We start from the raw sequence: 13333 nt of genomic DNA, 5'->3' as shown, positions 1-13333 counted from the left end.
AGTCTTAGACAATTGGGGACTCCTGATCCAAACTAACAACCTTTATGCATTACTTTTCATACTCTAGAAAATAATGCTACTTTTGAGATTAAATCTGGATTAATTCACTTATTGGCTTCTTTTCAAGGTCTTTCAAGTGAGGACCTTAACAAGCACTTGATGTAATTCCATTTGGTTTGCACAAGTATAAGACAGAAGAGCAAATCCAACTGAGGGCCTTTCCTTTCTCTTTGAAGAGTGCTGCTAAGGATTGGCTGTATTATTTACCCTCTGGATCCATTACTACTTGGACTGAGATGAAAAGAATTTTTCTGAAGAAGTACTTCCCAGCTTCTAGGGCCGCCAACATCAGGAAAGAGATCTATGGGATCAAGCAATTAACAGGGGAATCGCTTCATGAATACTGGGAGCGGTTCAAAAAGCTTTGTGCTAGCTGTTCGCAACATCAGATAAGTGAGAACTTGTTAATTCAATATACTTATCAAGGGTAGTTACCTCATGACAGGAGCATGCTAGATGCGGCCAGTGAAGGAGTTTTTGAGGATAAAACTCCAGTTCAAGAGAGGAATATGATAGAGAATATGGCTACCAATTCTCAACAATTTGGCACCAATAGGAATGATCATGCGCCAAGGAAAAACAATGAGGTAAATGTCTCTTCCCTTTAACAACAATTGACTGAACTGACAAATTTTGTGAGTCAAATGGTTGTAGGGAATGGACAAACTGTAAGAGCATGTGGAGTTTGTGCTAAAGTGGGACATGCAACTGACATGTGTCTCACTCTTCAAGAGGGATCTGCTGAGCAAGTCAATGCAGCAGGAGGATTTCCCGGACCACCACAACAGAAGTATGATCCTTATTAAAACACATAAAATCCAGGTTGGAAGGATCATCCCAATCTCAGATACGGAAGCCCTCTAGTACACCAACCGCATAATCAAGCTTACAGAGCACCGTATCATCCTCCACCACTGCGTCCTCAAATTCCAGAGCCTGTCGAGTTTTTAGAAAAAAATGTTAAGGATCTTGCTACTAATACTTTGAATTTTCAACAAGATACAAGAACAAAGTATCCAATAGTTGAACACTCAAATGTGGCAGTTGGCAACCGCAGTTAACAGGTTGGAGGCACTAAATTCTAGCAGTCTGCCATCACAGACAGTGGTTAATCCGAAGGAGAATGTTAGTGCAATAACCTTGAGGAGTGGAAAGGAGTTGAAGGTTAGTGAAGAATTAGTGAAAGAACCAGTAAAGAATGATGGAGAAGCATCCAAGGAAGAAGCGCCAAGAGGTAAGTTTCCTCCCCTTTCTGAATATAAACATGTTGCCCCTTTTCCCTTAGCACTTAAGGAGTCTAAAAAAGATGAAGGATAAAGGGGATGTATGAAATTTTTCGTAGATGCGAGGTATATATTCCATTGTTACATGCGATCAAACAAATACCTTGCTATGCTAAAGTTTTGAAAGAGTTGTGTACTGTGAAGAGAAACACAAACTGAAGGGGTGTCAGAAAGTTGAATTGGGAGAACAGGTTTATGCTGTAATTCAAAGAAAGGTACCCAAAAAATGCAAGGACCCAGGTATGTTTTCTATTCCCTGAAAAATAGGATATGTTCAGATTGACACGACCATGCTAGATTTAGGAGCATCGATTAATGTCATGTCGTACTCTGTTTATGCTTCCTTAAACTTAGGGCCTTTAAATAAAACTGAAATTGTTATCCAGATGGCTGATAGATCTACTATTTATCCTAGGGGTCTGTTAGAAGATGTTCTTGTGCCAGTTGACAATTTGGTCTTTCCTGCTGATTTCTATGTTCTTGACATGAAAAACAATGATTTGAATAGTCCTATTTTGTTAGGAAGACCATTTCTTAAAACTTCAAAGTCCATCATAGATGTTAACAATGGCACTCTCACTATGGAGTTTGATAGGGAGGTTGTTAAGTTTCATATTTTCGATACCCTGCAAATTCCTGATTGTGAAAGTGTTGTTAATAATCTTGATGTCATTAATCACTTGTCGCAAGAACACAAGAAGGTTGTGAATGGGGATAAAGTTAAGAAGTTTATTTAAAGACCTATTGAGAATTTTACTGCTGACAGTTTTCGTTCTGATCTGCAGGTACCCAGGAAATCAAAGCAGAGGAAGAAAATACTAAAAATTACTGCAAAACTGCGCAAGGGGGTGAAGGTGGTTAGAAAAACTAGATATGAACCACCATGAGCAAAAGAAGCATGCAGTCGGGCCGACGACTATAAAAAGAGGCGCTGACTGGGAGGCAGCCCAGTGTTCTTTTCTTTTAGTTAGTTTTTACCTTTTATTTTGTTTTTGCGTTTTTATTTTAGTTGTTTTAAGAAATCGAATGCTGCCACCTCCGCAGTCAAAGTTTCAATATGATTCTTCCGTGATTCTGTCAGACGTTGAAGAGGACAGCGCCTAAACTTAAAGCATGGTAGTTCTATTTTACATTTGCATTGCATTGTCATTTTGTTATTTGTGTGTTGTGTTGTTTGTGTTTTTGTTCTGAAGCATTGAGGGCAATGCTTTAGCTAAGTGTGTGTGTGTGTGTGGGGAGGGGGGGGGTGCATTCATTACATTCATTTCATTCATTTTGTTTTTGTTTGTTTCTTATGCATAAATAGGATGATGATTGTTAGTCTATGATGATGGAAGTGAAAAAAATGAAATTTTTGAAATATTTGACTCTTGATTGGATATGAGAAACCGTAGGTTGATTGTTGAATATTCTTAAGCACGCTTGCTTAAACGGTGAAGTGTAGTGATGTATTAGATATTGTGGATATCTGTTGGACCATTGCACGATAATAGGTGTTTGTAGAACTTGATAGCTCTTGAATCTCGATGATTTTTTTGATATAGCATATACACTCTTGGGCGCACCTTTAAAAATTTTTATGCCATGTTTATAAAAATGCAATTAACTTCATCCGGGTTGCGAGCGAGATGTTTTAAATCCTATTTTTCTTGTTTGTGGCTAAGTATGCGATTTAAATGGGGTTAAACTTTTGAAAATTTTAAAATATCAATTCCATCCGGTCTTGGAATGTGAATGAAATCCTATTAGCTATTTCATAGCTAAGTTTGCGGATTCCATGGGATTGTAGTTCCATCCGGGCTATAGACGAGGGGATTGAAATTCGAATTCTATCTAGTTATAGCTAAGTATGCGGGTAATTATTGGGACTTTTAACAATGTTGGGTGAAAAATCTGACGGTGCATAATTTTATCTCAAGAGAGTTGTGTTTGTTCATGGATTGTTGGGATGAGAGTTCTTGATTGTGAGACTTACACTGAATTGTTTTAGGTCGGCGAACAGACTTTAAACTTGTCTTTTGAAGTTGCATGTAGCTGGGGTAACATGGCACACATGCACGTTCGCATACGACTGAAGGTGTATCGTTGATAATCAAGAGTAGTTGTGAATTTAATTTTGTGGGAAAACTATTTTGAGGATATGTTATGCATGATTTATCCTTGCTTTTGTATTTTTTGTGTTTTCATTCTGTTTTTGCATGACTTACTCGAGGGCGAGTAAGGAGTAAGTGTGGGAGAATTTGATAGTTATGTTTGTGTTGCATATTTTAATGTTATTTAGTTGTTGTTTTGCATTCATTTATGTGTTTTAATTATGTGTTTTGTTTGTATTTCATATTTTGTGTCTGCATAATCTGTTTTTCGGTTTGTTGTGTAGGTTGTGTGTTTTGGCGGATGCATGGACGTAATTATGGAGCAAGAGAAATGCTGAAGATATTTTGAAGAAAAGAAGACCTCTCGATCCGCAACATCTTACCGATTGAGCGGCCGCAATATATTTGAAGGACAGTAGGACAACAATTTTGGGCTCGCTCGATCAGTAGAATTTAACCGATCGAGCGGGCGTCGCTGTTCGGGAAGGAATTTTTTTAATTTTTAAAATTCTTTTATTTTGCACTCTAGACTTTTATTAGGCTTTTTATTCCGTTTTTCAGACTTTAATCATCAGACTTTGAAGCTCTATTTGGCAGCTAGGTTTTGTATTCCTACTTTCTCAAGATTTCTTCTTTTATTTTTAATTTTTCTCTGGTTTTTCATGAATCGTTGTAGCTAAACTTTAGTACTTGGTTGAGAAAGACGAACCCTTGATTTTGTTTATTCATGATATTCGAATTTTTCATTGTTTAATTCCAAATTGCGTATCAAGAGTAGTTTTGGATTGATTGCCTTGCTTGTATGTGAGATTTTAGGATTGATCACCTTAGGATTTTGCTATACAATCTATTGATAAATTAGAATTCAAATCCGTAATTGTTTGAATCATCTGATTTTTGAAGCAACTATGATTAATATTTTCTGCTGGTGAATTTGTTAAATCATAGGAACAATTGACTAGATTAAATACAATCGCTGGTATTTGTTTTGTCTAGATTCATCAGTTTTACTCATTTGAATGCTGTCGTGGATTTAAATCTAATCGCTGGTATTGGGTTAATTTATAGGGTAAGAGTTAACTTAGAACGCTAATGTCTAGTTAACTAAAATTAAGGTGAAACAGGAATTAAATTTCCAATGATGAATATTCAATGTGAATTAACTATTTTTAGGGAATCGATGATCGAATGAATAATTTCAAGGGTGTATTCGACCGATACAAAGTCTCGTTAGTTTATTGATCTTTCTTATTTCAATTTTTGCATTGTAGTTTATAAAATCCAAAAATCCCCTTTTATTATTTTCAGTATTTTAAGAACATTATTTAAATTTCACTTTCCTCGTGGGAACGATCACTACTCACACTACTGCATATTTTGTTATCTGATTTGAGTTGGGTAATTTGGGCGTGATACGACTTAGCGTTACCAGTTTTAATTCTTAGTTATTTGTACGCATACTCTTTGTGTATACTCTTATATCTGGTTAATCTACCTCTTGACATTCACATAATTATAAACACAAAACAAGCAAAATACTTCTTTTCATTTCATCAAAATAAAGACCTTTACATTCTTCGAGGAGCATACATTCTTTTCCTTATGTTTACCCCCTTTTTCCACTTAAACAGCCACTCTCTGAGTGTTGGTTCAAATGGCTTGAACATAAACTCACCTGCATAAAGCAAATGAGTGAGAATCTGCACCTCCTTGCGGAGAAGCAGAAAGAGAACACCTTCTGAGGAGAAGATGGCCTCGTCATTTTCGGAACCAAGAAGGTCCTGGTACTTTTCTCTCCTATAGGAGATCTCCCTTGCCTCCTCCTCCTTGCGCGGTGGGAAGAGGGCATGATGATACATACGTACCTCTTTGATTTTGAACCATGTCTTCATCGTCACCTTAAAGACAAACTCTTCAAACTCGTTCTGACGTTCCCCCATGCTTGATCCGAACTGTTCATGTTTATCTGATTTATGTGTGTGAAGAAGATAATCGGACAATTGATCCAATTAGTTTATTTATAGAGGGGTTTTTGACGTTTTGTATCCCTGAGTCACATTAAAATATTATTTATTTTTACCGCGTGATAGTACAGTCACTTCACGCCGTATATTTTTGAAATTTAAAATTGCTTACGTCATTTATCCACGTATTTGGGCGTAATTCTTTAAATTCGATGAATCATCTTCTTCTTCATTTATAACTAAGCCCTAAGATTTTCCACGTAAAGAACGAATTTACCCCCGTTTTTTTCTTTTTCAAATTATAGGAAACAATGTCTTCGATTACCCAGAATGTTCTCCTCATCAATTTCCACACCGTGTATGATCTCATGATCAAGGAATGGTGGAAATGTTTCGCACCATTAAAGCTTCTGGACTGAGTAAATTCTTGGAAGGCCGGAAAGTCATCTACAAGCAGGCCATTCCAAAGTTCTTTCAGACGGCCAAGCTCGAAGATGAAGTTATCTCCACTTCTCTTGGTGGTGAGTTCGTGAGAAATACACCTGCCTTGTTTGCCTCTTCTTTTGATCTGCCCAGACAGGGGATTACTGATTTCTTGGAGATTTATGCAGAACTTAAGACTCAGAAGAAACTGATGTATTCTCTGACAGACAAGCCAGTCAAAATCCCATGCAAGAAGAAGGAACTCAAGATGTAGTTCAAGATGTTGCACGATATTGTGGCCAAATATATTATGGCCAAAGCAGGTTCTAATTTTGATGATATTACATCTGAAAAATTTGAAGTTATGGTTTTTATTTCTTTTGGAATTATGGTAAATTGGTCGGTCGTTCTGTTTGATATATTTTCGGCTATGATCACTGCCCCAACATTCCAATCTCAGGGATTTGCAATTCAAATTGGGGAAATTCTGAATAAACTTAATGTTCATCTAGGTCCTTCCACTAATCTACACCATCACAAAACATTGAATGAAGGGGCAATTCAGATGTACCAAGCTAAGCAGTTGATCATATTCAAACACGGAACACCCAACCCAGATACGATTGAGGACTTGATCATTCTATATGAAACCAAGCTGCTTAGAATTCAAGCCCCCAAACCATCCACCCACAAGCCTACCCCAGCCAAAAAGCCATCTGTTCCAAAGAAGAAATCTCTTAATAGACACTTGATAGTTGAAACTTCAGAATCAGTAGAGTCCGAGTCAGATCAAGTGACTCTAGCTGAGATTTTGACTGCCCCTCCTCCAAAGAAGAAGAGATCTCTTAGACATCCTCCTCGAGCTCCCACAACAATTCAAACAGCTCCAATTCCCACTATACCTCTATCAAGAGTAGAGAGTGTCATTCCACCCGTGACTCCATTGAATATCACTATTCTTCGGTCTAGATTTTCTAAGGAGCCTAGTGATATATCTGATCCGACTTCAATCTCAAATGCTCAAAGACTAATTGACCTAGCTGCTCAACATATCATCCAGAGTGCAGAAGAAAAGATGAAAGTGTTTGACAGATGGGTAGTTCACCGGACCAAAAATCATTTCTCCAATATGAAGTCTATCAAAATGTTGTCCACTATTGCTGCTCTTGAAGATAAGATTCTTGAGTGGGCTGAAACTCAAGACGTGTTTCTTGTTCTCCAAAGAAGAGAATTTGTCTTAATCAGGTTAAAGGATAGCCTACTGAGAGTCTGTCTGAGACACAAGAGAGCACAGTTCAATCCATCTGCTCTGGATGTTCTGTATCACACTGATGCTATAAGACAATTGAAGAATGATGCTTATTGATGGATGCCACTGCTCAAATGATGAGACAAGACTTCCTTACTGAAGCCTCATCAGTCCAAACAGCTCAATCTCATTCATCTGACAATACTTTGGACACAGAGAACTTTGATCCGATCTTTGATCTCACTTCTCATGATCATGTCTCACCTTTTCTATCTCCAGTACAAACAAATTTTACTCCAAAGGAAATTCAGATTGAAGACACTATGATTCAAGAACCCCTGATTGAGATTGAGGAACCTTTGATTGAGATTCAAATTCAAGATCCAGTTATTGATCAATCTATGGCTGATTCTCAGATTGAAGATCCTATTTCTGAAAACTCTGTCATTGAGGATTTTATTATTGAGCCTCCAGAACAATTTATGATTCCAACCTCTTCTGTTGAACTAAATTTTGATCCGAACACAGCCATTGACCCTTATGTTTCAGCTACAAAATGACTACAGGTTCAGTCTGCAGAATCTTTGACTAAGGAGAAAATTTTGGAAACAGAGAGAGTGTCCAAATTGGGATTACCGCCTATATTCAAGGTAATAAGGCTTGATCCAATCCACACGCATTTCCAACCTCTAACTATTTTGTTCGAAAAGGAATTGAAAATTCCTTCTACAAATATATTTGAGGAATCAATCTCTCTTGAAGCTGCTATTCCTCCAAGATCACTCCCAGCTTCATCAGTCCATATGGAAGAGATTGATTTTGAGCCTACTCCTCATGTCTCTCCAGTTCTTCAGATCTGTGAATTTGCATATTCTCCCAACAATGCCTCTTCTTCACAACAAAATTATGTGTTTCCGCCCCAGTTTTAATCAACTATTCAATCTGGTATCTGAGTTGCAAACAAAAAGTTTTGACAAAATTTTTTTATTTTCATTCTTAAATCAGTCTGGATATTGACAAAGACAACTTGGTTTTGACATCACCAAAAAGGGAAAAATTGTTGGAGATTAAATCAAAAGTTTTGGTGAATAAAAACAGTAAAAAAAAACCAAGTACTAAATTGATAAGATCATTAAGGACAAACGGAAGCTGGATTTCAGATCAAACAAATCAATGGACTCATTCAGATCGAATATAACAAAATTGATCTTCACTAATCTCCAGATCAAGTTTTCGGTAAAATTGGACCAGTCCGGATAAAACAAACATGTGATCTTTGTACCCTCGCAATCTTTATTTTTACAGATTAAATGGTCATCCTCTAGAAGAACAACCCAGATCGATCAAATTCTCATGCCTTCTACCAGATCGAGTTCAAATCTTACATGGCTAAAGTATATTTGGCCAAGATCAAATATTTACTCATCACCCAGATCAAGCTCAAATGTCTTCAGTCAGATCAGATCAAACAGCTGGATGAAAGCATCAGTTGCCGCTATTTTTCAAAAGGTTGTTGAGCTAAAAGACAAAGTCATTTATTGAAGATTTGAACATTGACAAGCTTTTCTTAAAGTTAAGATTTGTGAGCCAATTTATGAGATATGTTGGCTGCTTATTCTCATAAAATCTTGGCGCCTCACTGTCTAGTTTTGAAATCTATAAATATGCGATGATGCTGAAGTTTCAACATATGAAGCAAGAGTGAACAACATACGAAACCACAAATTCAAGATTACATATCAACTCATCCGGAAAGCAAAAAAGCTTTCACTCCATACTCTAACTCAGAAACTCAGATTACCATATCAAAGTTTCAAAGCTCTGATTAGAGAGTATATCAGAATTAATCGAGTTTAAAGAAGCCCATATCACATCAAATCGATCCAGATCAAAGATATTTGTGGCTTCCCAGATCAATATTTTCGAAGCACATTCTTGTGACTTCCTTCTGTAACTCGAACAGAGTTTGATCTATTTCGAGAGAGTGTAGCTAGGAGTTCCTTTCAAGGGTTGATTGGATATGATTTATACATAGAGTTGTATAAATCAAATTCTTCTAGTGGAATCCTTTTGAAAACAGAAGAAGGGGTGACGTAGGAGATTGAACTCCGAACATCCATAAAAATTCTTTGTCCCTTTACTTACTGCATTCATTTTATTTGATCTGCCATTAGCATTTCTAGTTCAATTCTGTGAGGAAGATTTTTCCGCCTGATATTATAAGATCTTTCGAGCAGAACAATGTTTTTAAGCAAGAAAAACTTCTGTCTGTTTCAACAAGTAGATCGAAGTTATGAAAAGTTCATTCACCCTCCCTCTACACTTTTTTTTCAATCTTAACAAGTTGTATCAAAGCGGTTCTTGCTTATCACTTGAATCGTTTTACAGAAAGCTATGGCATATTTCAGTAAAATTCCTATGTTCTCAAAGGAAGATTATGATGATTGGAAAATTCGTATGCAGGCACATTTATCAGCACATGACGATGATATGTGTTTCGTGGTTATAGATGGACCCATGAAGATCATGAAAACAAACACTGTGACTGACATTACTGCTGGTGCTCCACAGATGATAGAAAATCTTTGAGTTGAATAGACCTCTGAGGATAAGAAGAAAGCCAACCTGGATAATTTTTCCAGAGATATCTTATACAAGACTCTGGAAAAAAACATGTTTAGCAAGATCAAAATCTGCACTACGGCCAAGGAAATATGGGAAAATCTCACACAACTGTGTGAAGGAAATGATCAAACAAATGAGATCAAGCTTATGGTGGCCATTCAAAAGTTTGATAACATAAAGATGAAATTAGGAAAAACAATGAATGAATTCGATGAAAGATTCAGCAGCATTATGATCGAGCTAAATGCACTTGGGAAAATCTACAACAACAGAGAAGTAGCTCTGAAATTCATGAGAGCTCTACCTCGTGAATGGGATGTAAAAACTGTAGCTATGATAGAATCCAAGGATCTCAATAAGATCGAATTACATGATCTATTTGCAGATCTTAAAGCATATGAATTCGAACTGGGAGTTCGAACTGAAGAAGAGACATTCACCTCACAAGTGACCAAAGCTCTGACTGCAGCAGATAAAACCCCAACAACCAAGTCTGCAAAACAACTCAGTAGTGATGTAATGTCACTATTTGTTAAAAAGTTTGGAAGATTTATGAGAAAGAATCACAAGAATTCCCAAAGCACAAACAGATCATTCTTCAGACAAAAAGAACCAGTAAATGATAATCAAGCTTGCTAAAACTGTGGCAAGGAAGGACATTTCATAGCTGACTGCACAAAACCAAAGAAAGATGAGAAAAGAACATCACACAAGAATATCTCCAGGGAAGAAAGAAAAAGATTCAGAAGAAAGAAGGAACAAAAAGAACTGTTAGTAGATGAAAGCAACAACAAGTAGGCTGAATCAGACTCTAATTCATCAGACTCAGAAACGTCATCAAGTGAAAGTGAAGATGATGCTGCAAAATTCCTAATGGCTGATGATTCAAATATTCCAGATGATGGAGAGGTAATTGACTTTACTTTAGATGAATTTAGTAGAGAAGATCTTATCAATGAATTAAATGAGATGGTTAATGAATATCGAATACTATCTCATAAGTTTTAGGAAGTCATAACAGATGGAAAGAGTTAGATAGATAAGTCAGATAAAAGTAACTCAAATGAGTTCACTGGATCAAACAGTCTAAATTCTCAAATAAGTCTATTAATGACTAAAAACAATGACATGAGAAGTAAACTTCAAGAGACTTTATCTGAAAATCAAAGATTAACGGATCTACTACACTCTTGGAATAAATCATCGATATCTTTAGATAAGCATACTGGAATGCAAAAGCAGACTGGAGATAAATCTGGCTTAGGCTACAACATAAATGAAGGTAGTTCATCTGACTCATCCACTCAGTATTGTCAGGAAAAGAACAACTTTAAATATGTGAAGTTTGTGAGATCCAGCACGATATATAAACCAGAGATCCCAATGACACATCCAAAACCGCAACAGAGTAAACTCTTGCATAGAGGGTTGGGATATGTTGAGCCAGACAGATCTAAGTCAAGATGGACTAAACCCAGATCAAATTGGTCTGGACATAGTCAAAGACAAAGAACTTCATCAACTCAACATAGACCACATTTCAATAACTCTTCTAGAAAGTATTGGAAGTCAAATAGGAACAATCGATATGATAACTACACTTGGCATACACATCACAATGCACAAAGAGCATCAGATAGAACTATTCCTCCCAAAGGTCAATACATGGAAAGTCTGTAAAGATAATTCAAGTATGGATTCCGAAGGGATTAATCCAGCGTGGACCCAAGTAGGAATGGGGACCAAAGTTACCTTATTTTGTTCTTGTAGGTAAAGAAAAGTGAACTGATCAAACACTCGGTTTGGTATTTGGATAGTGGATACTTGAGACATATGACTGGAGACATAAATATGTTATCTTAATATGTACAAGGACCAGGACCCAAGATCACTTTCGGAGACAACTCTAAAGGTACAACCATGGGTAAGGGTAAGCTTATCCATGGAAATATTAGCATTAAAGATGTTTTACTTGTAGAAAATCTGAAATACAATTTGATAAGTATTAGTCAATTGCGTGATTACAATTACTGTGTAGAATTTCAGAAGCACACTTTCACCATAAAAGATCAGTCTCGACTAATCATTATGATAGGATAACGAAGTGGAAACACTTACAAAGTTAACTGGTCAGATCAACCACCGACTTCAATCTACCTAGTTGCTACAAAGAAGAACCAGAACTGATTATGGCATAAAAGACTCAATCACTTGAAATTCAAAGCTTTAGACAATCTGAGTAAACATGAATTGGTTACATGTATGCCTAAAATCAAAATTTCAAAAGATAAGATTTGTACTGCCTGCAGTCTAGGTAAGCAAGTCAGATCAAGTTTTAAAAACAAAGGTTGTAAATCTTTTTCCAAAAGCTTAGAGCTGCTGCACAAGGATCTTTTTGGTCATATACGAATAATTAGCTTAGGGGGAATGAAATACACCCTGGTTATTGTTGATAATTTCTCAAGATTTACTTGGGTGATTTTTTTAAAATCCAAAGATAAAATTGCCACCCAATTGATTAAACTTCTTTTAAGACTTCAAAATGAGAAATCTCAAACGATTGTCAAAATTAGAAGTGACACAGGAACCGAATTTACAAATCAAACTCTGTCTACTTATCTTGAAATTCTTGGAATCAATCATGAATTTTCTACAGATAGAACGCCACAACAAAATGGTGTTGCAGAAAGGAGGAATAGAACTCTAAAAGAGGCTGCTAGAACAATGATTTCTGATTCAGGTATTTCCCAAAACTTTTGAGCAGAAGCTGTAAATACAACTTGTTATACTCAGAAAAGATCAATGATTAATAACAAGATTGGAAAGACACCTTATGGAATATGGTATGGTAAAGTTCTAGTGATATCCTATTTCAAAGTATTTCGTTGTAAATGTTGGAAAACTGGCGTTCAGATCAATCACGATTGATACCCGGTGCAGCGGAAGTTTAAAAATTTTATTATGGAACAATTCCATATTGTGGGTATCAACCGTTCAACGATTAAATTATAAGTGTGTGTAAAATTTAAATAACAATTATTAAATTTTACCTTCAATCTCGAAGCGAGATTATTGGACACCACACAGATTTCTCTGCGCTTCTTGTATCTCCCTGGAACTGATGAACAAGCTTTCCTTCAATCAGGTCCACGAATGGAGGTTTAATCCCTCTGATAGATTGCACTAGAAAATCTATCAGAAGTTTTATGCGAAGAGAATAAACGAATTTGATTCGCTATTCCAGACTGCAATTCAAAATCACAGACCGGAATTTCTCAGACAGAGAGGGAGGGTGTTCGGCCACTTTGAGAGAGAGGAGGCTAGGGTTTTCGAAATTTTGCTCTCAAAATTATGACCAGTTGTGTGTAATTTTTGTACTGTAATAACTTATTTATAATGCAGGCCACTAACACCTTAGGGCCCATTAGTCATAAGTTGAGGCCCGACAAGCAAAGCCCGCATGTTCAGAAATTAATATAAAATTCATCGTGACTCCGATTGATAAACCGATTTTACCAATGTGCACAGAAACCATTTCTGCACATTTTAAAGTCAAGATAAATTTTCCTGAATCCGAATTCAGTGGTTTCCAAAAATGTACATCCCTATGTCATTTTAGGAAATCCTACTCCCTTA

General features: G+C 36.5%; 1 protein-coding gene across 1 annotated transcript; it reads left to right on the top strand.

Moving 5' to 3' along the window:
• Nucleotides 1-296: 296 nt before the first annotated feature.
• LOC140874428 (uncharacterized) lies at nt 297-3774 on the top strand. Its single transcript, XM_073277716.1, has 7 exons — nt 297-412; nt 506-647; nt 1105-1294; nt 1488-1583; nt 1698-2044; nt 2129-2197; nt 3721-3774. Exons 1-7 carry the CDS (start codon nt 297-299, stop codon nt 3772-3774), a joined length of 1014 nt encoding a protein of 337 aa, XP_073133817.1.
• Nucleotides 3775-13333: the final 9559 nt, after the last annotated feature.

Source organism: Henckelia pumila, chromosome 1 (genome assembly GCF_033568475.1).
Source record: "Henckelia pumila isolate YLH828 chromosome 1, ASM3356847v2, whole genome shotgun sequence".
In the NCBI taxonomy this organism is placed as follows: Eukaryota; Viridiplantae; Streptophyta; class Magnoliopsida; order Lamiales; family Gesneriaceae; genus Henckelia; species Henckelia pumila.
This window is presented reverse-complemented; position numbering and strand designations above follow the sequence as displayed.

What these genes read in the sequence shown, in the direction of transcription:
- LOC140874428 (XM_073277716.1), top strand. Translation starts at nt 297, where the DNA reads ATGAAAAGAATTTTTCTGAAGAAGTACTTCCCAGCTTCTAGGGCCGCC. An exon ending in CAAGGAAGAAGCGCCAAGAG is followed by an intron (nt 1,295 to 1,487) that starts GTAAGTTTCCTC and finishes TGTACTGTGAAG; the next exon opens with AGAAACACAAACTGAAGGGG. An exon ending in CAAAAAATGCAAGGACCCAG is followed by an intron (nt 1,584 to 1,697) that starts GTATGTTTTCTA and finishes CCTTAAACTTAG; the next exon opens with GGCCTTTAAATAAAACTGAA.